Source organism: Ursus americanus, chromosome 13, assembly GCF_024610735.1.
Source record: "Ursus americanus isolate L20-20 chromosome 13, mUrsAme1.1.p, whole genome shotgun sequence".
NCBI lineage: Eukaryota > Metazoa > Chordata > Mammalia > Carnivora > Ursidae > Ursus > Ursus americanus.
In genome coordinates, this window is record NC_142139.1 from 31,268,481 (window position 1) to 31,291,466 (window position 22,986).

At 40.7% G+C, this 22,986-nt stretch overlaps 1 protein-coding gene across 1 annotated transcript in view; it reads right to left on the minus strand.

Moving 5' to 3' along the window:
- The window catches only part of RNF150 (ring finger protein 150), a 261,612-nt gene that overhangs the window by 107,508 nt on the left and 131,118 nt on the right, over positions 1–22,986 (minus strand). Inside the window, exon 2 of the mRNA XM_045798931.2 lies at positions 452–702. Within this exon, the coding sequence (XP_045654887.1) occupies positions 452–702 (251 nt within the window). The remainder of the gene's footprint in view (positions 1–451; positions 703–22,986) is intronic.

Here is a 22,986-nt window from a genome sequence, read left to right on the forward strand (position 1 = left end):
ATTTCATCATATATATACATATATATATATATATATATAATCTGTTCCAAAATTAATTGCTTTTTAAAACAGCTTTTATTTTTTAATCTCCTTTTCTTCTTCCATTCGCCAGAAAATCCTGTCTCTTCCCACACAACGTTGCCGCATGAGCACAATCTCAGCTCACTCCCCTTTCTCCCTTTATTATGTGCCTAAATAAATAACTGTCCAAAAAATGTGGGACAAAGCACCTCATGCCACAGAACAATACTAGTAAAACATCGATACGTGTATTTGGAAAAGAGCTGAAAAACTATATGGCAAATGGGAACAATGTTTATCTTGAGTGGGGGGATAACAGGTAATTTTGGTTTTACCGTGGTATTTTCCGTGATTCCCAAAGTTTATATAGTTAATATGTATTACTTTTGTAATAATTTTTAATTTTTTTAAAAAGCTTTTTGCTACTCACCTGGTTCCTGTCCCTGGCATTTGCATATCGAAACCTCTGGATGTAATAAAAGACCAGCCATGCGAGGGATATGATCATCAGGACGATGAAGGAGATGGAGACAAACACAACCGAAGTGCGGCTCACGTATTTCTGCAAGTTCCGGGTTCCGATGGTGATGTACATGGTCACCGTGATGTTCCTTTCCAGCAGGCTTACTATCTCCTTCCCTTTTGGCTCAGGAATCATTATTGCCACAATGTCTTCTACACCTGTTGTGACAGGGGCAAGGAGGGGGTAACAAGGATGAGGGGAGAAGAGAGAGAGGGAGAAAATCATAGTGAAATGTCTAGACAAAGTGACTCGGAGCCATATAATGACCCTACTTTTGACAATTCTATGCCAGATCTAATAGCCAACTCTAATTCTAAGATTTCACAGCCAGAAACGGGGTCAAATTCTCAACCTCTTTCAGCTACCTTGTATATAAAAAAGAACCTAAATTGAATTAATGACCCTTCCCCCCCAGCCCAGTTTACAGCTCTCTGGGGCACTTCACAGACCCCCAAGGAGGGGAAGAGGCACCTTCTACCCCGTGGGAGAAGGGTAAAATGCCCAATTCTGTGCCGTCCACCTGCGAACCCTCCCTTCCCCCTCACAACACTAGGAATACTCAAATAAGATCTCTGTCATTTGTAAGGCAATTTTCTCCTACACTGAGTACCCAAAGTAACCCCAAATGGGTTTCTTGACAAGCTCTAATGATCTGTAAACATAATATTGTGGTCTCAGAACTATTTCCTGCTTATTTTATCTAATTCAATGTAAACAGCTTGGGTCTCCTCATACTCAGCAAAGAGGGAAGATGGAGACTGCACAGATAATTTCAAAATTATTTTACGTCAACTTTCAAATATTCCTACCCCCATGCCTATTATTGGAGAGTGTGCGGCCAAAGTAGCAATTTTGGGGGATCGGAATTACCCTGGATCATTGTCCCTATTCTTTAGGATGCCGCAGGAGGCACAGCCTCTACAGGGCGTCTTTAGTGAGGGTATGATACCAACTCAACATGCCATGTGGCTGATACTTGAACTAGAATACTGATTTCGATTTCACCAGGACAGGTTCTCTGGTATCATCCCAATTCATGCCCACAAAGCTCTTCTTGAGCCCTACTTCCATACGCAAATAGCCCATCACCTGGGGGGTCACTGCAAATTAAAGGGAGCAAATTTGCAATTAGGATGTTGCAGATTCAGGGCAAAATTAAACAGGGCTATCGCTGCTCCGGGCTGGCCTTGTTAGCGTGCTGAGGTCAGCTGGATGACCTACCAGATTACATTTGCTCAGAGTGTTGCAAGCTCTTAGAGGCTACTTAGGGCTTTCACTTGACCTTGATCTCTATGCAAGTTTTCAATCCTAAATTCCTTGCTGGTATTTCACTGAGTAAATACTTGAAAAGCTAACTACGTACGAGGATATCTAAGTGTGCTACATCAATTACGTATTTTTAAAAATTCCCAAGACTTTTGTGTTGGCCCAATTGTAAAATCACAAAGCCACAGAGTATCTAGATTTAGCTGTTATTTCTGGGAATTACTGAAACTGATGGCTTGAATTTCAATTCTGCAGAATTTACTGACAATTCCGATGCTCCTTCTCTTTTCATGTTTACTTTGGCTAATGGCTGCTTGTGGTCTGAGGTTTTGTGAGGGATTAAGGCTGCTGACAGGTTTTGTCTCTACAGAAATACAATCTTCTGTGTATACTGGACTAATCTGGCCTGGGGAGGCTTTTCCAGAGCTGTAGTTATTTTATAGGTATTTAAGTAGTGGTAGAATAATAATTTTTCATTTAATTTACTTCCTTATTTATATTTTTAAAGCATGTCTATTCAGGACTCTAGAACTAGACTTCTGACGATGGGACCTTGGGGTTATTTATGAGACTTTGTGTGCTCAGACTTGCACGCATTCTACACTTTTCATTCCTAGTCCAGTCCTTTTTATTTTATTATTTATTTTTATTGAAGTACGGTGGCCATCCAGGGCTGTACTCGTTTCAGATGTATGACATAGTGACCTGACAATTCAATTCTATACACGATGCTATGCCCACCATGTCACTTTTTTTTTTTTAAAGATTTTATTTGTTTATTCGACAGAGATAGAGACAGCCAGCGAGAGAGGGAACACGAGCAGGGGGAGTGGGAGAGGAAGAAGCAGGCTCCCAGCGGAGGAGCCCGATGTGGGGCTCGATCCCAGAACGCCGGGATCACGCCCTGAGCCGAAGGCAGACGCTTAACGACTGCGCTACCCAGGCGCCCTGATGCTATGCCCACCATGATAGGCTTTTACAATTCTTAGTAGTCTAATTTTATTAATGTATTCCTTTATGGCTTCCGGTTTTGATTCTCTGCTTAGAAAGCTCTTCTCCACTCAAGATGATAGAAAGACTCATCGAAGATTGCTTCTCAAAACATGGTTTTATGTTTTACATTTAAATCTTAACCCGAATGTGATTTAGTAACAAAACAGTATGTATTGAGCTCTTATAATGTGATGGGCAGAGAGGAGACAGAATGCAGTTTATTTTCCCCCTAAATTCTCAGATACATTTAGATCTACTTTTGGACTGTGTTTTACAGTAAGGCTGACCTTTCTTTGGCTGAACCTGCTGTAGGCTGCTTTAGTTGTGCAGCTTTTTTTTTTTTTAAGATTTTATTTATTTATTTGACAGAGACACAGCCAGTGAGAGAGGGAACACAAGCAGGGGGAGTGGGAGAGGGAGAAGCAGGCTCCCCACTGAGCAGGGAGCCCCATGCGGAGCTCGATCCCAGGACTCTGGAATCACGCCCTGAGCAGAAGGCAGACGCTTAACAACTGCGCCACCCAGGCACCCCCCAGTTGCGCAGCTTTTAACATCTTAATTCTCTGGCAGCTTAACTCTGTCTTCGATAATTCTCCATACAATTTTCCTACTCTCTGCTTATCCTTAAAAGACCATACAACCTAACAGTGAAGAGTCAAACCCCAGCTCAGCATTTTAAAAACAGGCAACCAGGGGCACCTGGGTGGCTCATTGGGTTAAGTGCCTGACTTTGGCTCAGGTCATGAACTCAGGGTCCTGGGATCGAGCCCCATGCCCAGCTCTGCGCTCAGTGGGGAGTCTGCTTGTCCCTCTGCCCCTCCTCCTGCTCATGCTCTCAAATAAATAAATAAATAAATAAATAAATAAATAAATAAAATCTTTGTTTTTTTTAATTTAAATTCAATTAGCCAACATATAGTACATCATTAGTTTTTGATGTAGTGTTCCATGATTCATTAGTTGCATATAACAAAAAAATAAATAAAAATAGGCAACCAAAGTTTGGATATCCATGAAGTTTTATTTAAATCACTCATCATTCATTTTTAGGGACCTGAGAAAACACTTTCTCTTCCTATAGGGTAAAGTATAATTAACTATTTCAAAGCATTTAAACTTAAGTGCTTAGTTAACACTGCCCGTATTGTTCGTACTACTGGTGTACCTTCACGATAGAGAACAGACGCTTGGAAGGAGAAACAGTGAAAATGGCAGTGGAGCAGTTCTATTCATCTAGACCTCAACTTTATTCATCTTTCTAGGGCTGATGATGGTAAAAAAGAAACCACAAAAAATAGATGGGATTCTTGGATATTTCTCCATGTACTTTAGGCTATGGATTACTGCACATGATAAAAAATGGTATGCATTTATCCCAACAGTAATAGTCCTTAAGAATTTAGGTACTTAGGTTATCCAAAACCAGTACAGTGAAGTGGATCTGGATGAATTATCTGATCAGTCTTATCAATGCACAAAATCCAGGGCAAAAGCTACCACAGGGTCTCATATGTTCAAATGAGGCATGTGCACCACGGTAAGTAATCAGATGACTCCCTGACCTTTGCTTCATTTTGAAACGTGCAGCCACAGCATCAGGGAGAAGCCAGCAGCTTCTCCCCAGGTAAATGATAGTGTAATTGCTTCTACGGGTGTGTGGCAGAGAGGGAAGGAGAGAAGCAGGGGTGAGGAGGGGGCGGGGAAGAATGCACTGAAAGCCTAAGTGATCTCAGACTTACATGCTGCCCTGAGTATTTAATCTGGGACACATGGGAGGCTCTGAGACTCAGGGGAAGAGAAGTTAGCAGGTAGCCTCTTTTGTTGGGGTAAAATCCACAGAGGCCCTGCCTGCTATTTGGGCAATTCTGTGTTTACCGTGATACCTAGATGCTTTAATATTGAGTGCCTCTTTTGCAAAATTATGTCAGCTGATCATTTATTTTCCTCCCAAAGGCACTTCATCCCTCCGAGTGATCGCTATTATATAATTATGGTGTATTCTGGAAAAGCTCTTTGGCCGTGCGAGACAAAGTGTGCCCAGCGCACGTATGACCTGGCAGCCAAACAGCAGGAGAAGTCTGTATTTTTAGCGCTCCCTTTCCCAGGAGAGAGCTCCACTGCCATTATCTAATTTGGTATATGCAGATAGTAAAGGGTCAAAACAAGAGTGCAGAAAGCTAAAAAATGTTTAATAACTAGAAAATCCTTGACTTAGAAATTCAAAACCAGGTCGTTCAAACACGGCATTAAGACAATGTCTAGGACGCCAACAGTGTTAGGCATTTTACAGAGCGGCAGCCCCGTTCCTTCCTGCACATCTCTGAGGGTGATAACATCCCTCCTAGGTTCCTGTGATCAAAAATCCTTTTTCAAATCTCTGTATCCTCTACAGAGGGCCTTTGAGAATTTAGGCAATAATAAGAGAAGGCCGCAGTATTCCCTTTGGAGATATTTTCTATTCATCTACTTAATATCTAATGTTTTTGTTTTTTAGTCAGCTCCTGATTATCATCTGTTCTTGTGACATAATGTATGTAAACTGATCTTAAAAACGGCGAAGTATCATATTACCACTTACTTAAAAATATTTTTAATAAACACAGATGTAAAAATCGTAAAGCGCTCACAACTAGAATCCAAAAATACAGTAAAAGAATCTTCATGACCAAGTGGGATTTATTTAAGGAATGTGGGGGTGATTTAACATCAGAAAATATATTAATGTTTTTTAATATATAACAAGTGAAAGGAACAAAGCATATGATCATCTTGTGTAGCTAGCTGTCCTTCAATATCTGGTCTCTTTCTCACCTACAGTCTGAGTGTGTTAGATAGGCACAGGCTGACCAGCGGAGTGTTAGTGCCTCGGCTCTCTTGCGGCTAGATGTGGGTGCGTGATTAATATTTGGCCACTGAGATGTGAATGGAGACGACGCTTGCCACTCCAGGGTCTTATCCACAAAGGACTGAGTATTTGCTTCCAGACAGTCTCCCTTTTCCCTGACTTCAGCTAGAGAGATGTGGAGCAGCCGGCTTCTTGGGGGAGGAAGCCATGTGTTGGGGATGGCACCCATTCCTGATTCTTAATTAAGAACAGTATAAGGCAATGTCCTTAATGCGATAAGGATCTTCTAGAAGTAGCATATTAAATGGGGGACAGATTAGAAGGTTTCCAATTCAAATCGCAAGTAAGACCAGGAGGAGCCAACATTTAAAGCAGAAGTGATATCTGGCACCAAGAGACATACGAACTAGAATGTAAATACTAGAAAGAAAGAGTGCAAGCTCTCATTATTTCAGGAACTCACATAACCATCTAGAAAAGCCAAGATAATTTAGCTTTTGAAATTAAAAGAACATTCAGGAAATACAAGATTCAAGATCTACATAAAAAATGACGAGCTTTCTATACACAGTATAGAACCTGCCCAGAAAATGTAATGGAAAAAATGATCTATACATCATAGCAGCAGAAGTCATAAAATATCGAAGCCCACATCTAATAAACACCAGCCCCATAGGAAGAAAACCATACGATGAAGTTTCTCCGAAAGACATTAAAAATTTCTGAAGCAGATTTCAATTTAACCCAAGGGTTATTTAGTATTAGTGTTATATACTTAGTTTCCAAACACGCGTGATTTTTGAGTTATCCATGTGTAATTATCATTATTTTATTATTTCATTATGGTCAAGGAACATAGGCTCGTGTTCCTTAATCATCTAATACATTTTTTGGGGGAAAAATGCTCCATTGTATTCAGAAACATTGTATTCAAAGCTGTTCTTTGGTATATATATCTCATTGATTAAGGTTATTAGTTACATTTAGATTTTCCATATCTCTGCTTATTTTTGTCTACTTGATTGCCTGAAAGGGGTGCGTTAAAATGTCTCCTACCACTGTTGCTGTTTTCCCTCTGAAGTTCTGTCAGTTGCTGCTCGTTACGTTGAGTTTCTCTGGTGAACTGCACATATGACTTCATGATGGTTCTGTCTGCTTACACCGTTGTTGCCGGGACGGGTCTGGGGTCATCAAGATGCTTGTTCTTTGTAAGTGATCTGTTCTCTTTGCGACCTTTTGAAGTTATATTTGAGAATAGTCTTTGATGTTTTTAGATGTTACTGTGTCTATTTATGAGTATTCTTCAGTTAGTTTGGTAGCCCACTGATGCCCCGTTAGCCATGGTTTCAGTTCACCTGCAGTTAACTGTAGACCAGAAGCCCATGATCTTCCGGACTATCATCAGAAGGTCCCTAGTAGCCTAACGCTACATCACAATGCCTACGCCATTCACCACGCTTCATTTCATCATGCAGGCATTCTATCATTTCACACTGTCACAAGAAGAAGGGAAAGTAGAGTACAATAAGGTATTTTGGGAGAGACCACATTCACGTACCTTTTATTATGGTAAAGTGTTATAATTCTTCTATTTTATTATTAGTTACTGCTGTTACTCTCTTATTGTGTCCAATTTCTAAATTAAGCTTTATTATAGTTATGTGTAGGAAAAAATAGAGTATATATATAGGGTTTGGTACTCTGCATGCTTTCATGTATCCCCTGGGGGTCCTGGAACATTCCCCTGCAGATAAGGGGGAATTACTATACACGAACACTTTCAATCTGAGGTATTTCATTATTTTATTTCTAAAACATCTGTCCATACTTTATTCAAATATTTCCTCCTGTATTTTTTCTGCCCTGTGATTCCTATTATCCTGTTGATGGAATTCATTCTGTTAGCTATATTTTAATACTTTCCCCCCTCATTTAAAAAACCTTTTTGTTTTGAAATGATTACAGACTAATAGTGGCAAATGTAGCACACAGAGGTCCCATGCACACATCTCCCAACTGTCCCCAATGGTGGCATGTCACATAGTACAGGGCACGATCAAAACAGGAAACTGACTGGCACAATATAATTAACCAGATTACAGGACTTAGGCTTCACCGGTTTGGGCATGTGCAGAGTTTTGAAAGGTCTTTGTGTAAAAATCCATGACATTTTATCGCACATGTAGAGTCATTCTTATCACTACCACAATTAAAATACTGAAATATTCCATCACCAAAAAGCACTGCCTCCCCCTCTCCTTTCCCTGCCCTAACCTCTGACGTCCACTTACCTATTCTCCATCTCTAGAATTTTATCATTTCTAGAATGTTATATAAGTGGCATCACACAATATGTAACACTTCGATATTGGCTTTTTTGTTGTTGTTGTTGGGCTCAGCATAATGCCCTTAACATTGATCCAAGCTGTGGCATGTATCAGTAATTCATTTCTTTTTACCAATGAATGGTATTCTATGGTATTTAACCACAGGTAAACTATTCACCCATTGTTGGACATACGGGTTATTTCCAGTTTGGGGCTATTAAGAATAAAGCTGCTATAATCATTGGCTCACAAGTGTTTGTGTGAATGTGAGTTTTCATGTCTCTGAGATGAATGCCGAGGAGTGAGATTGTTAGGTTGTATGGTAGCTGCATATTTAGTTTGTAAAAGAAATTGCCAAATTGCTTCCCAGAGCGGATGTATCATTTTACATCCCCCCTGGCAACGTGTGATCCAGTTTCTCAGCATCCTTTCCAGTACTTGGAATTACCAGTTTTTTTTTTTTTTCTTTTAGCCCTTCTAATAGGTATATAGAGGTATTTCACTGTGTCTTGTATAATTTCTCTTTATCTGTTCTGGCTGACCATGGAAGAATCTCTCAAGCTCATCTTCCAGCTCATGAATTTGTCTTTAGTTGTATCCATTCTGTACTTTATCTTATTTATTGTGGTCTTTATTTAAACCTTTGAATTTTTCATACTAAATGTTTCCTTTAAAAAAACAAACAACAACTTCCGGCTCCTTTTTTTTTTCCTCCTTTAAATAACTTCCACTGAATAGAAGCTTCTCTTACTTAATATTTGTGGTCCATCTGTTCAATCATTCTTTCTCAGCTGGTATCTGCTCACTTTGTACTTTCCTTAATAATGGTGGTACTCCCCAGACAGCTCCTTATCTCTGCCTGTGAGTTCCTATTTCCCCAGTGGAATCAGCTACTCTGCCCAGTCATATTTTCTGTGGGAAAACCAAGGCAGGGACCCTCGTTCAGTTCCTCCGGGAGATTAAGGAGAGACGTGAATAAGCTCAGATGGCCCCATGCACAAGCAGTGCCTCTCTCTCCCATCAGGCAGGTTCCCAGCAATACTGCAGACTGCTCACCCTCCTCTCAGGGGCCCTGTCCCCTTCCTCTGAGGCACTGCAGAAGTCCCCCCTCAGCCCAGTCAGGAATTATCTCCCAGGTCCCTGTGGCTCTGCACATCCTCTGACCGAACTCCATCCCCTACCCACAGCCTGCTTCTCAAACCTCCCTCTATGACTCTTGGAAACTTGAGTCTCTTGTCAACAAACCTCCTACTAGCTAGCTTCCATCTCTTCTTAGGGTGGTTCCTTTGCCTCTTTGCTTTGATTGATCTGGCTACCTGACAAGGACACTAGTTTCTCTGCACTATCATGAAGGGGAAAGGTGTTTTAATTTTTATTTATTTTTATTAAACCACACTCCTCATACCTCAGAGCCAGAAGACAGGCTGGTGTCCAGGCTCTATTCTGCTACTTCTAGACTGCTATTCCCAGCCCCTTCCCATCCTCCTTTGAAAGCCACTTGTCTTTGAGATCCCCTCCACCTGTGTTTCCAACCCTGTCTCTCATCTCCTTGCCTTGCCTACCAATCTCCTGTTTATCTCTTTTACCACCCCCTTTAGCTCCTGGCTCATAACATTCATCCTCCTTGGGCTGGCATTTCAGTATTCACACGGATATGCCACCCACTACTCTGGCCTGTCGGTTGTTTGCTCTTCTCTTCCCCATTCATCTTCCTTGTCCTCTAGTCCTTCTCAAGACACATATTCTTACCCTGGACCTTGTCACTACTAGGAAACTGCACTACCTCTTAAATCCCAATTTCAAGGATGTCACTTTCCCAATGCCTCTTGCCTCTTCTTCTAGCTCTTTTTGCACAGATACCTCCTTACCCATGACCCCTCCACTACTTTTCTTACTGCCTATCAACCCTCCCCCGTCTTCACTTCTGTCCTTACCCATCTATCCTAATCTCAGCATAGGTCACATGGGCCATCGTTATCAGAAATCCTCCCAAAATACCCTTAGCTCCTTGCTCTTCTATTTCTCCACAGAACGTGTCCTACAAAATGTGCTTTTCTATGCCTCCACTTTATCACGTGAGCACTGCTAAGAGAAAAATCTCACAAGTCATCTGTTTTCACTTCAAATTTATGATCCCTTTCCACAAATGAACACCTAACACTGCCTATCCTACTCTGTTCTGGACCCGCTCTCCCTTTGTCCAAATGATGACCTCAGATCTTTACATCTCTCCCCAAATCTCCTGTGCCTCTTCCCACCCACACTCTCAGTTAGTGATCTTACTGCAGGAGTCCCTGAGAAAAAACACCCACCAGAGGTAAATCTCCTGTCCTGTTATTAAATGAGGTAACTCACAGTGACGCACGTAAGCACAAGGCCTGCCATATAAAAACCATGTTATAGATGTCAAGTTTTATTAGAATCATTAAGGTTTTACTACTGCCAAATACACAAATGGGACTGCCCCGCCCCATCCTCTTCTTAGCACAATGCAGGACGTGTCCCCTCTGCTCCAAAGGCCTAATCCTGTAAGTGCAACTGTGCCCAACCAGTGACATCACTTGTCAGCTGTGGGCAGGGCACATAGGACTTTTATTTGAGGTAAGAGAAAAGCAAATGCCCTCTTTTTCTGCTGATCTTAAACAGAAACATCTGGGAGGCTATGCTGTGGCAGTCATCTTAGCACCACAAGGGGAAAAGACTAGGGATAGAGCTGGCACAGACGGAGGAGAGCCAAAAAATCAGGGCAGAAATAAAGTGGTGACATGATCTGAGAGCCTTGATCAAGCCATACCTGAAGTTAGAATCTCTTTGGACTTTACAGGTATCTTGCTAAAGACAGTTTGGGTTGAGTTTCTGCCCTTCGCTTCCATACGACATAACCAGGTAGTTATCCCCCCAAAATGTATGTGTGTGTGTGTGTGTGTGTGTTTGTGTGTGTGCAAAAAAATCCGGGTCTTCTGAATCCCAAGCCACTGTCACTGAACCTCATTATATTTCCATGTAATTTCTTAGGTGGTCTATAATTTTACTTTATCTGAATTCACATTAATATTCTCCCTTAGTGTTTTCATCTGTGTACATATCAGGTAAGAATGTCCACATGAAGCATGATTACTACTGTCTGCTTTGCACGTATGATTCCAAGGCCATCCTAAGCCACAAATGAGTGGCCATTCCAAATGGAGCCAGTGTGTTATTAGCTCTTCTACTCCAGAGAGAGGTTAGCACTATCCTGAGCCATGTACCTTTCCTGAAACCCATGTGTGACTATACTTGTTGGGGATGGGAAGGATGTTTTTTGGAATTCAGTCTTAGTCTGAACTATAAAAATAGTTTTCAGGGGATAAAAACAAAGTCACAGTAGGACTAATTAAGGACTATGAAATGTGTCGTTTGGGAACCAAGCAGACAACTTGTAGTGCAAATCAACAGACATGATTCCTCCAGAAGTCCCTTAAGCACAAAATACTAAAGATTTATCTGAGTTGTTGGCTAAAAACTGGCGGATCTGTGCTCCCCTAGTCCGTTGCTGAAAACTTGAAATATGTCAAACGCTGGATGTTACCAAAGTACATTTTAATTATGCACAGGTCCTTTAAGTGGAGATTTACCATTATAGTCAAGCAGACACTCAATAGCAACGAACGTTCATGAGGTAAAAAAATGTTTAAAGGAGATGCTAACAATAGCCAATTTCATTTTCTCTGGAGTGGCTCTAGTAACTTAACTCACTGATGTCAGTTCCTCGGCTACACTTGAGATGATCAATGACTCACACTCTTTAAAAAATTCATATTTTTTCCTGATTTACAAGTCTGTAGAATTTTCTATGCATTTGTGATAACTGTAGGGGGAGTGATGAATATAATATAGGTATTTTATTTATAGCCCCACCTGTAGCATTTTCTTTGAACATTTTCAGTAAATCAGACTCAAAAATAACTTACTTCCAGTTTTTGTGAGAATTTTAAATGACTTAAAATGGTATCATAGAGCCCAGGCTGAAATAAAACTAATCACAGAATACTACATTGATCTGTACAATAATTCTGTTTTTATTAGAGCAGATAATCTTGCTTAAAGAACCTTCTGCTTCCATATAAAATTCTTTAAATTCTAATTTTAGCTTGGATAAAAACCAATATACGTATAAATCTCATTAAAGAGCAAACTGATGGAATCACAGGATAGGAGATGATGAGAGACCAAAACTCTAGAGCATTTCTCCCTTCCTAATAATCTAATAGATGAAATTAAATAGCAGAATCATTCACCATAACTTCTAGCTGGATGACCCTGGAAGGTTTACAAAATCTTGAAGCTGTAGTTTCATGATCTCCAAAACTCTAACAGCAAACCTACCTAGTCCAAAGGGGTGGGTGAGGATTAAAGGAAATAATGCATATAAAGAACCCAGAAATAGTGGGTGTTCAATAAATAGAAGTTATTATCACCAACATTATCTATCGAATCATTATTTAAAACATTCCAGAGAGGGTAAGACTTCCACTGACAGCGCAGGCGGTAGGGCAGGGGTGGGAAGGAGCAATGCCCTCTTTTTCTTGGCTTCCAAACTTCCAGACTTGGCTTCCAACCTATACCGCATGAATACAATGGGGACCCCTCCAAACAGCTGGGGGCCATGAGGCCCATGCTGAGCAAGTTGCCATTTCTGCAACATGAAGGGTTAACTTTTCACCTCCCACTGATCAATAAAAGGAAACTCTGAGGTAGGTAATCAGGAAAGGAATCTTCAAAGGAAGAAAATGAATGTCACTGGGTTAGCAATGAATGGCCTAAAAGATACTGCTATTAAAATAGGTAGTGAAGAATAAAAATAATGTAACTTTTAGCTCAAAACAGTCCATAATCAAAGAATACATGGATGTATGTTTTGTTTTGCTTTGCAATACTGGGGAAAATCAGTATCATTCCCCAGTAGATGATTTTTAACAATGCATGGCTAAGAACTTCGTATTACAATGAAAAACCCCACAATGTCAAGGATCTAAGGAGCTTCTAGATATTTGTGGCACACTATTATGTGCCATTGCATAGAATAGGGAAATATACATGAAGCTTTTCTCCTCACAATCCTTGCTTAATTGGCAGAAGTGACTTGGAATTCCCAATTCACTGCAGAATTATTAAATGCCTCATTCCTTGATTTATCTCGATGTTTCTTTTTTAGTAATCTCCAAAGTTGTCTTTAGTAGTCTTTGAAAACTAAAAGTGAGAACTCTTTATTAAAAGTCCATATTGGAAAATCCCTTTCTTAAGAGCAATTGAAGTTTACTATTTTGGTTTCTAAGAGGAAGCTGGGAATCCCCACATAGTTTTCCCTATAGTAAGATGACACAGACTATAAATCCAACAAATAATACTAAGGTCAGTTGAAAGGCCAACTATTAAGAAATACAGTGAGAAAATACAGCAAAAGTGGGACAGAACTTGATGATAAACCTTGGTGCACAGTGAACGGGCTTCTCAAGGATCAGAGCTGAAACACCAAAGAAGTAGAAAATACTGCACATCCCTTGGCCAGACCCACAAATTCTAGTAACTAGTTGTGATAAACATTTGTATGAAATACCTTCAGACTAACATGTAAATAGATAAAGCCTATAAGCCTCATTGGTCTTTACGCCTCCATTAATAGATATCAGGGCAAGAGGAACAGGGTACATTTTATTAGGATCTCAGGTCTAGGAAGGGACGAAGGGCAGGGCAGGAGCATATGTATTTTGAAGAAGCTCCACAGATCTGAAATATACCTCTCTGTCCTTTGTTCAATACATTCTACACTGTAAGTTAAGGAGTGTCTATCATAGATGCTGTCCGTTATCCAACCCCCCGGCCCTGATCCCCTAGCCCATACTATTTTAGTGCACACTGTCCTGACTTTCAACTGCCAGCTCTGCATTACTTTGCCTAAATGGCTTCCCTTGCTTCCTAGATACCACTCGGACTGTGTGCAGTCCAGAGAAAGGAGGAACTGCCATCACTGGAGAACAGTCTTGAACTAATGACTGAAGACGTTGGTGCCTAAGTACCTCAGCTCCCTCCTCCCTGAGTCTGTAGAACTCCATGGCACATAGCCACACACTTCCCAGAGCTCTCCAGTGGGATTAAGCTTTAGGGACTCTCAGTGGTAACTTGCCAAATAACACATCCCTTACTGGCTCCTCTCCTTCCCTGTCACATGTCTCCATTTCCAAACAGGTGTTTCTTGGAATCACCTCTCAAATAAATGGGTTGTACTTGAATTCTTTTTTACATCTGCTTCTGGGAAAACCCAAACTAAGACTGTGCCAAAACTTATTTCTCTTCTTCTTCTTCTTCTTTTTTTTTTTTTTTATAGTTCCCTGATGCCCTAAATACTAGCTATCTTTGCTTGTGCCTTAGCGACACACAGTGTTTCGTAAGTATTACTCTTTAATAGGTCTACAAATGGAAAGAAAACACCAAAAGCAAGAACGTGAGCTCCTCCACACTAATTTTTTTTTTTTACTAAAGAATTATTCAGCAGAAGTAGCTTTCATACCTTCTCATGTCCATTTGCCCTGAACATAGCTGTAGTCACATACCTGAAAACTACTTGTTCAAACCATTTATCTGGAGAGAGAATCAAGTATCCTTCTCTCCATCTCTGCCCATAGTGGAGAAGGATATTCTTTGGACACTGAGCATTCACAGAAATTACCGAACATATCAGTCATTCTATAGCATTCACTGAAATTATTGCACATTCTGGAAGGCATCGCTAATATGGTAACCACCAGACATATGGTGTTCTTGAGTACCTGAGATGTAGCAAGTATGACTGAGAGATCGAACTTTCAATTTTAGTTAATTTAAATTTTAATTTAAAACCATTACTCAGTTCAATTATTGTAAAACTTTTAAACATTTTTGAAACAACTTGGGTATGAGAATCTACTTTTTTAAAATGTAAATTTTATAAAATTTAAATACAGATCAAGAATGTCTGATAGAAATTCAGGACCCATATTGAGACATGAAGTGTCAAATATGCACTGGAATTTGAAGACACTATAAAAAGTCATTAGTAATTAATATTCAATCATTAATAATTAGTAATCAATATTTTATATTGATTAAATGAAGTGATAATATTCTTGGTTACATAAAATATATTAAATTTAACTTGTTTCCTTTTTTTTTTTTAATGTGACCATGAGAAAGTGAAATTACACATGCAGCTCACATTATAGTTCTGTCGGACAGCACTGTTCATCCACCCTATGGGTAACTTTTATTGCTAGCCTAGTGGGTAAAATCATTGCTGTATAAAAAGATTAAGACAAGAAAATACCACTCCCTGTTCTTAAGGAGTTGACATTTTAAAAGAAATGTCACAGGTTCGGTCATAATATTGAAGCCAAACTTTAAAGCAAAATAAAAAGTAAAGGTATATAAAACTTTCTCATGGAAAGAGCTGTTCTCTTATACGAATAGATTACTGATATTAAAGTAAATTACAGAAAGTAATGTAAGAAGCAGTGTTATCCTCTCTAAGAGCCTACAGAGCTTGCTCCGCCTAAACAAAGAGCTGAATGCTCTGCCAATGTCAGCTTTCTAGATGTGCATGGAGTAACAGAATTGGGCAGTTAGGTCTTAGAAGGGGTCTCATCATCCACTCTGACATTGTCTTCTTTATTTTACAGGTTAGGTGACTTGTTTAAGGTTGGAAATCATCTCTTTCTTTCTCAAAGGAAAAAAACTCCATTAATTCTCAAATATAATTTACGTTCTTATCAGTGAAAAATTTTCCATCATTGCAAAGCTCATATGTTAAAAACAAGTGGTTCTCACATGTATCAACTCTTCTACTTCCCCTCATATTTCCTCCCATGTTTCTAAATAATATGCTTATACTAGTATATCTCGGATTATCACATTTGGATATTTCCTAGTGACATCCTGCCATGTAGACGGCAGCCTACCTACATCCTTATCTAATCCGTCCCTGGACAAATCAGGGATATTCAATGCAGACACTGCTCAGCACAGAGCCAGGTAGTATACAACAATTATGCACCTTTTCTTCACTTTTCCAAAAGTGTGTCATTACATTATTCCTTCATTCGCCTGGTTTTCCGTATTTCCACCTTTCTTTTCCCCAAACGCTGCCATCTCCGAATGTGTTTACAATAACATTTTCTATATTCTTCACATACACTAGTTCTGTTTGTCTTTTCAACTGGGACACCTCTCCGCTGGAACCCACTATTCTCCTGCTCCAACATGACGGGTTGGCTTGAAGCCCGATGCGCAGTTGTCATCTGGGGGCTTGTCTTGCAAGGCAATCTAGGGATGGGAAAAGCTTATTTCTCAAGTCAACTTTAAAACTAGCTTTTATTTGTATTTGCAGACACACATTAAACAACAACAAAACACTACCATCACCACCACAAACACTCTGCTTGTGTAAGATACTACGCTGAAGCATTCTGGTTGCCCCTCCAGCCAATGCTATTAAAGCAACAGAGTAAATTACCCTCATTGCTGCCCAGACCTGGAGTACACGGGTGCAGGGGTCAGTCAGCAATATTTCCAGGGTTACTTTCTGTTTAACTCCTAACTACTTAGCTCATCATCATTGGAAAATAGAATCAAGAGGCTTTTATGACCAGGTAATGTGGATCCATTTGGAATGTAAAGCCAGGGCTTTGTTACTCTGGTGGTGGTGATGAAGGCATTCTGGCTCCTGCTTATCTGATCTGCTCATCCAAAGAAAGCACCACTTTTAAGCTGACCACCGAAGAAATTCCAGAGCTATGAAAAGTTGTTGCAGAACCATAGCGTTCTACCTCTGGAAGCCACCTGGAGACCACCTGTGAAATCTGAACTCCATATTTTGCAAAAGAGAAAACTGAGGCCTACAGTCTTACCCAAGACAAAAAAAGGGGTTGGTAGAAGCTTGTAAGTAGGCTTCTAAAAATATTTAGAAAGTGGGGTGCCTGGGTGGCTCAGCTGGTTAAGCGTCTGACTCCCGATTTTGGCTCAGGTCAGGATCTCAGGGTGGTGAGGGTGAGCCCTGCCGTTGGGCTCTGTGCTCAGCAGGGAGTCTGCTTGAGGATTCTGTCTCTCTCCCTTTCCCTCTGCCCTCTCCCCGCTATATGTGCGTACGTGCAGACACTCCTGCTCGAAAATAAATACATAAATACTGAAAAAACATTTAGAAAGATAAAAGTAACTGGTTGCTAACAGATAAATTATGGTCTTGCAGATGGATGCTGTGACTTTGCACAAGCTAAGCTTCCTGGGAGAAGCAGAATCACTTAAATATTTATATTGATAACTTTAACTCTTGGGCATTTATCCTGTAATACTACAACTAAACGTGTAAACTGAAGCAATGAATCACAATCTTTCTCCCTTGTTTTTCTTTTCTTTTTTCTTTTCTTTCGCCACATGAAACACAAACTTTGAGGACTTATTAATTATTTACCACCTGGCTTTGGAAAGTACTTGAAGCAAATTATCGGTTACTGCTAATGGTTAGTCTGGTTCTAGAAAGACCCAGCTAGTCACAGGTTGCTGAACACAGAATTAAGAGCATTTTGACTTCTTGTTCAGAGACAGCCTTGCCAAAGTCCTTAGACACGGGCCTGAGGTCACTGACTTATTTGTGTAAAAGGAAAGCACCAGTAACAAGTCAAGAACTAATGAATAAAATGAAATAGAATTGTTCTTCCTTTGTTTTGGACCTGGTTTTTAGCACCTATTCAAATTTTCCAAATTATAGTGAGATCACTCTAGACAGCCCTGCTAATGCACAGTAATTTTATCATTTATATTCATTGGCTTACACATGCCCACGATGGCATTCTCAACACCAAAGAGCTAAAGGCCTCTTCTGACACCCATCGCCCGCTTTCCATATGCTGCCTTCTCAGCCAATGCACAGTGTTCATTATGTGGTGCTAACTGTTTCCCTTTGCTGATTCTAGAAATTACTACTTGTTTTCTTCTTTGTAAACAACTGAAGTGAAACAAAATGATAGCTTTTTTCACGTTAACAACTTTCATCGGGAAAAATCATTTGCGGATATTAGTTTCTAGAGCCTTAGAACCATTCCAACAGATTACAGCTGTCAACTTCATTTCCTCACTAGAAACATACTACTCTGAATGTCAAGATTTCAAACTTAAATAAGATTCTAACGAAGGCAAAATATAGTTACATGTTTGGGTTGCTGAGCAACTGATAAAGCATCTTTCCAAAGCCGAAGCAAATAAACTCAGTCTAACTGAAATTTAAGAACAATAGTTTATAGAGAAATAGTATTAACTAAAGCATAAATTTAAAGAGCAAAGAAAAGCATGGTTGATTTTTCCTGGTGTAATGACAGAAAAATTATACCAAATGTGGAGACACTGAAATCCTGTTAATATTCTTATCTTCAGATAGTCCAAATCTTAATGAGGTCATTCAAGAGCTAAAATCCTTAGAATAACGCAAAATGTCTTCTCAAAATACATACAATAATAGTAAACACGGTTTGTTTCTAGGAGGAAGGGCTTTTATTGATAATATGTAAAATTCTTCAAGTTCTCAAATTCCTTGTCCCAGAAGAACATGCAGCAATGATTCCAACTTGAGTTCTCTTTATTTAAAATTTTAGTGTACTTGGGTATACTTCTATGTTTCTTATTCTCAGCTTTCAGAATTTCCATCTGAGTACCTAGGAATTTTCAGACAACATGCTCAGGAGAATGAGCTCACCAGGCACCGGGGAAAACAAGGAAGACAGAGCAGAAGGTAGAGCTGCACCTCGGGGCAGGTGTGGAGACGGAAAGCAGGCGACTGCGTGGCCAGCTGGGCCTGGGCCTTGCACCTGTGGCCGGTGGCAGGGGAGGCGCTTGGTCTGTAGCAAAGCAGCCTAGGGCAAGGCCACACAGCATGCTCCACCTCGACCCTGTGAGTGAAGCTTTCCTTGACCAGGCTCTTGGACCCTCATGGGGAGGAAGCGCTCAGAAATACCTATTTCACAGGGTCAGCTGGGGGTGTTAATGAGCAATCCTCCTTCCCCACCTCAGGGACAGCTGTGAAAGTCAGGGTCTGTCCTATGTGAAGAGAGGGGGTGTTTTTGTTGGGGAAAAGAGCTGGGATCAGGGGGGCAGTTTCCTCCTGCATAGGAGTCCGGGAATGCCCTTGGAGCAGAGCAGCAAGCGACATCAGTCTTCCTCCTCAGGATCCACTAGAGGTAGGGAGGGGGCTCCCAGGAGGGATGCATCTGCCCTGAGGATGTCATGCTCAGTCGTGATGGGTGGATTAGTTTCCCATGGTGGTGGTGACGAATCACCACGAACATAGTGGCTTAAAACAACACTGATTTATCCTCTTACAGCTGGAGATTGAAAATCTGAAATGGGTGTCAGTGAGCTAATATTAAGGCGCCAGCAGATCTGTGCTCCTTCTGGAGACTCCAGAGGACAATCTGTTTCCTTGGCTTTGCCGGTTTCTAGAGGCGGCTTGCATTCCCTGGCTTGTGGCCCCATCACTCCCACCTCTGCTTCATTTGACAAACTTCCCCCTCTCTGATCTTTGTACCTCCTTATCTCAAGATCCTGAACTCAATCACATCTCCAAAATCCCTCTTGCCACACAAGACAACGTATTCCCAGATTCTGGAGATGAGAATGTCTCCATCATCTCTGGACATCTCTGGACTGGGGGCGTTGTTCTGCCTACCACAGTGACATTGGTAGTAGGACATACTTCTTGACTAGGCCTCCCAGAGGCATGTGAAGGGAGCCAGATCTTCCCCGATCATAGGGAAGGCCCCTGATTTTCCCAGGTGTTTACATAGCTTGGAGAATATTGTTTATGATTTCTCCCTTCATCCTGCTCAAATAGACTGACTTCAGCCAGGGGCTGATTTCAAAAAACATTAAAGGCATTATTTCTCAAAGTTGAGAAGGATAGTTATTCCCTGTCTCTCCTCTCCTCCCTGCCTATTAGCTCTCAACACCCACCATACCACCCCAAATCCCAGCACAGCGGCAGGCATTCAGCAGTGAGCAAGATCCCGGGGTGAGAATTCCAAGGCAGTGACACACACTCACTGTACAACCCTGGCCAGGAAGGATGACAGGCCTGGTCCATTTTGGTATGAAAAAAAGTTGCGCGTGTGGGTGTTGTTGGCATAACAATGATAATTTGCCTCCTGGGGCCAGAAATAGCTGCCCCCAGCATCTGAGAATGGAAGAGCTTTCTAAATAATTACCCACTCCATCCCTGCTCCCTCTAGACCTTCACAAGCCACATGGAGACACGCACACTTCTAGTCCCTCCAAGAGAACTGCTCGTGGAAAGGGTAAAAACAAGAGCGGGCAGATTAGCTGTGTTTGGAATGGAAATCCACGGTCATGCCTGCTCCCAAACAGCCAAATCCTGAAAGATTTCAAACAGGGTTAAGCTGTAGCCAGATTAACATCTCCCTACAGGGGGAGTTACTGTGTTGTCTTGAAGGCCAAGACCCAAATGACCTGTCAGGCAGGGCTATTCTAGGACGCAGCGATCTGTGTGTGTATCAGACCAAGGGTGCAAGCTGAAGGCATGAATGAAACTCACCGTGAATTTATAACAAATATGGGTACCGGTCGTGGAGCTGTTGCTGCTGTACACACACACACACACACACACACACACACACACACACGTGCACGCATGCACACACACACACACACACACACACACACACACACACACACTCTGCTGCCTACTTAACCAGCCCTCATCAAACCAAAGCCAGACGCTAATACTGAACGAGTGATGGTATTGTCAGGGCTGGTCACACAACAAAAACCGCATTTAAAAGGCATGGAGACCAAAAATACGGCCCTGGTGAGGAAATCCAGGCTATGAAAGAAATGAAAAACAGTTTTCTGTATTCCCTGAAGACTGGCAACACTGAAGGACAAGCAGATTCATTGCCAGGCGCGCTAGAGTAGACAGCAGGGCAGACTTTTCACTCCTGGCTGTCACCCATCTGGTTTTCACCTGGGTCATCTGGATGCACGTTTATGTTCAATCAGCCCACAGCTCTTTACGGAGTGCTCACACTACCTGCTAAGACGCAGTGTGAGTGGGAAGTAAACAGTTAAAACTGGTTTAAAATCCTGCCTTATCATTTCACAGCTGCGTGACTTGGCCATTTAAGCCCACCGTGTCGCAGTTTCTTCACCTCTATGAGGAAATAATAACAATAATACTTTACATAATATGTGTTATTTAATTAGATTTTAATAACGAATTTACTAAACCTAAGAATTTATTTTTACTATTATTCCTACTATGGTTATTTCAAAAGGCTGATGAAAGAATAAAGGAAAAGTTTTTATCCTATTAAATGTTATAAAATTTATATGCTACTATTACAGAGTGAAGTAAATTTTGGTTTCAGTGATAGAATCTAGTTAGGGAAATGAGATACCCACAAGAAATATTTAAAGAGAAAAATAGTCTTTAGCAAAGTGGGAGAGAGTCCTGTAGTCAATGAGATTTTCTGACTCCGTGTACTTATATAAAAGTTCGTTGCAGTATAGCCCAAGAATAAAAGTGAGAAAAGCATTTGTCAGAAAAAACTTCAAAGGGGCACCTGGGTGGCTCAGTCGGTTAAATGTCTGACTCTTGGTTTCAGCTCAGGTCATGATCTCAGGGTTGTGAGATCAAGGCCTGTGTCAGGCTCCATGCTCAGTGTGGAGTCTGCTTGAGATTCTCTCTCAACTCTCTTTCTGCCCTTCTCCCACACTCTCTCTAAAACAAATAAAATCTGTAAGGAGGGCACATATTGCATGGTGCACTGGGTGTTATACACAACTAATGAATCATCGAGCCTTGCATCGAAAACCGGGGATGTACTGTATGGTGACTAACATAATATAATAAAAAATCATTATTAAAAAAATAAATAAATAAATAAAATCTGAGGCACCTGGGTGGCTCAGTCGGTTAAGCCTCTGCCTTAGGCCCAGGTCCTAATCCCAGGGTCCTGGGATCGAGTCCCGCACTGGGCTTCCTGCTCAGCAGGAAGCCTGCTTCTCCCTCTCCCTCTGCCTCTCCTCCTGCTTGTGCTGTCTCTCTCTCTGTCAAATAAATAAATAAAATCTTTAAAAAATAAAAATAAAATCTTAAAAAAAAACTTCAAAGAAAAGATCTTGAATTGGATATAATGAGGCAGAAATAAACTGGGAGAACATTCCAGAATGTATTTGTGAGCCAACACAGAGATTAGTGTGAAGTAAATCTATACAGTTCCTCGGCTTCCAGGAAACTCCATCACATTTCAGACCCATGTAATACCCTCTCCTACAAACCATGATAGGGAATAATATGACAATCTCCACCAAAACATGAAATGTACATACCTTTTAATATAGCACTTTCATTTCTAGGAACTTATCCTATAGACGTATATGTATATACATGTGTAAATAATATTTAGAAAGATATTCACTCAGCCCAGTTTATATACTTGATAGAAACAGAATTTAAAATCTAAAAATATAATCAGGCCATCAATAGGGGACTGTGGTATATCCACACTGAAATACTTCACAGAGTCTATAAAACATAAAATATGTAATAGTTCTATTTGCACTGATTTTGAATAATTGTCAAGATTCATTATCAGGTGAAAAAACTAAAGTCTAGACCCACGTGTGCAATATGCCACCATTTGTGGGAAAAGAAAAAGACTATGCAGTTTGTGTGTCAGTGCACAGGCTGCTTGTACAAAGGTAGTCACTAGTAACAGATTAGGAGAGAGGAGCGAGAGGGGAGACATACCATTCCCTTTTGAATTCCAGAGGATATTCACGTGTTATCTATTCAAAAATTACTTTAGAAGTATGATCTAGCGGCGCAGTGTTTTCAGAGACTCCAGATAAATTTGCAGACTATGACTTCAATTTAGGAAGCCCTGATACACAGTGTTTCCTGAAGAGTCTCTAATTAAAATTGCTTCCAGGTAGAT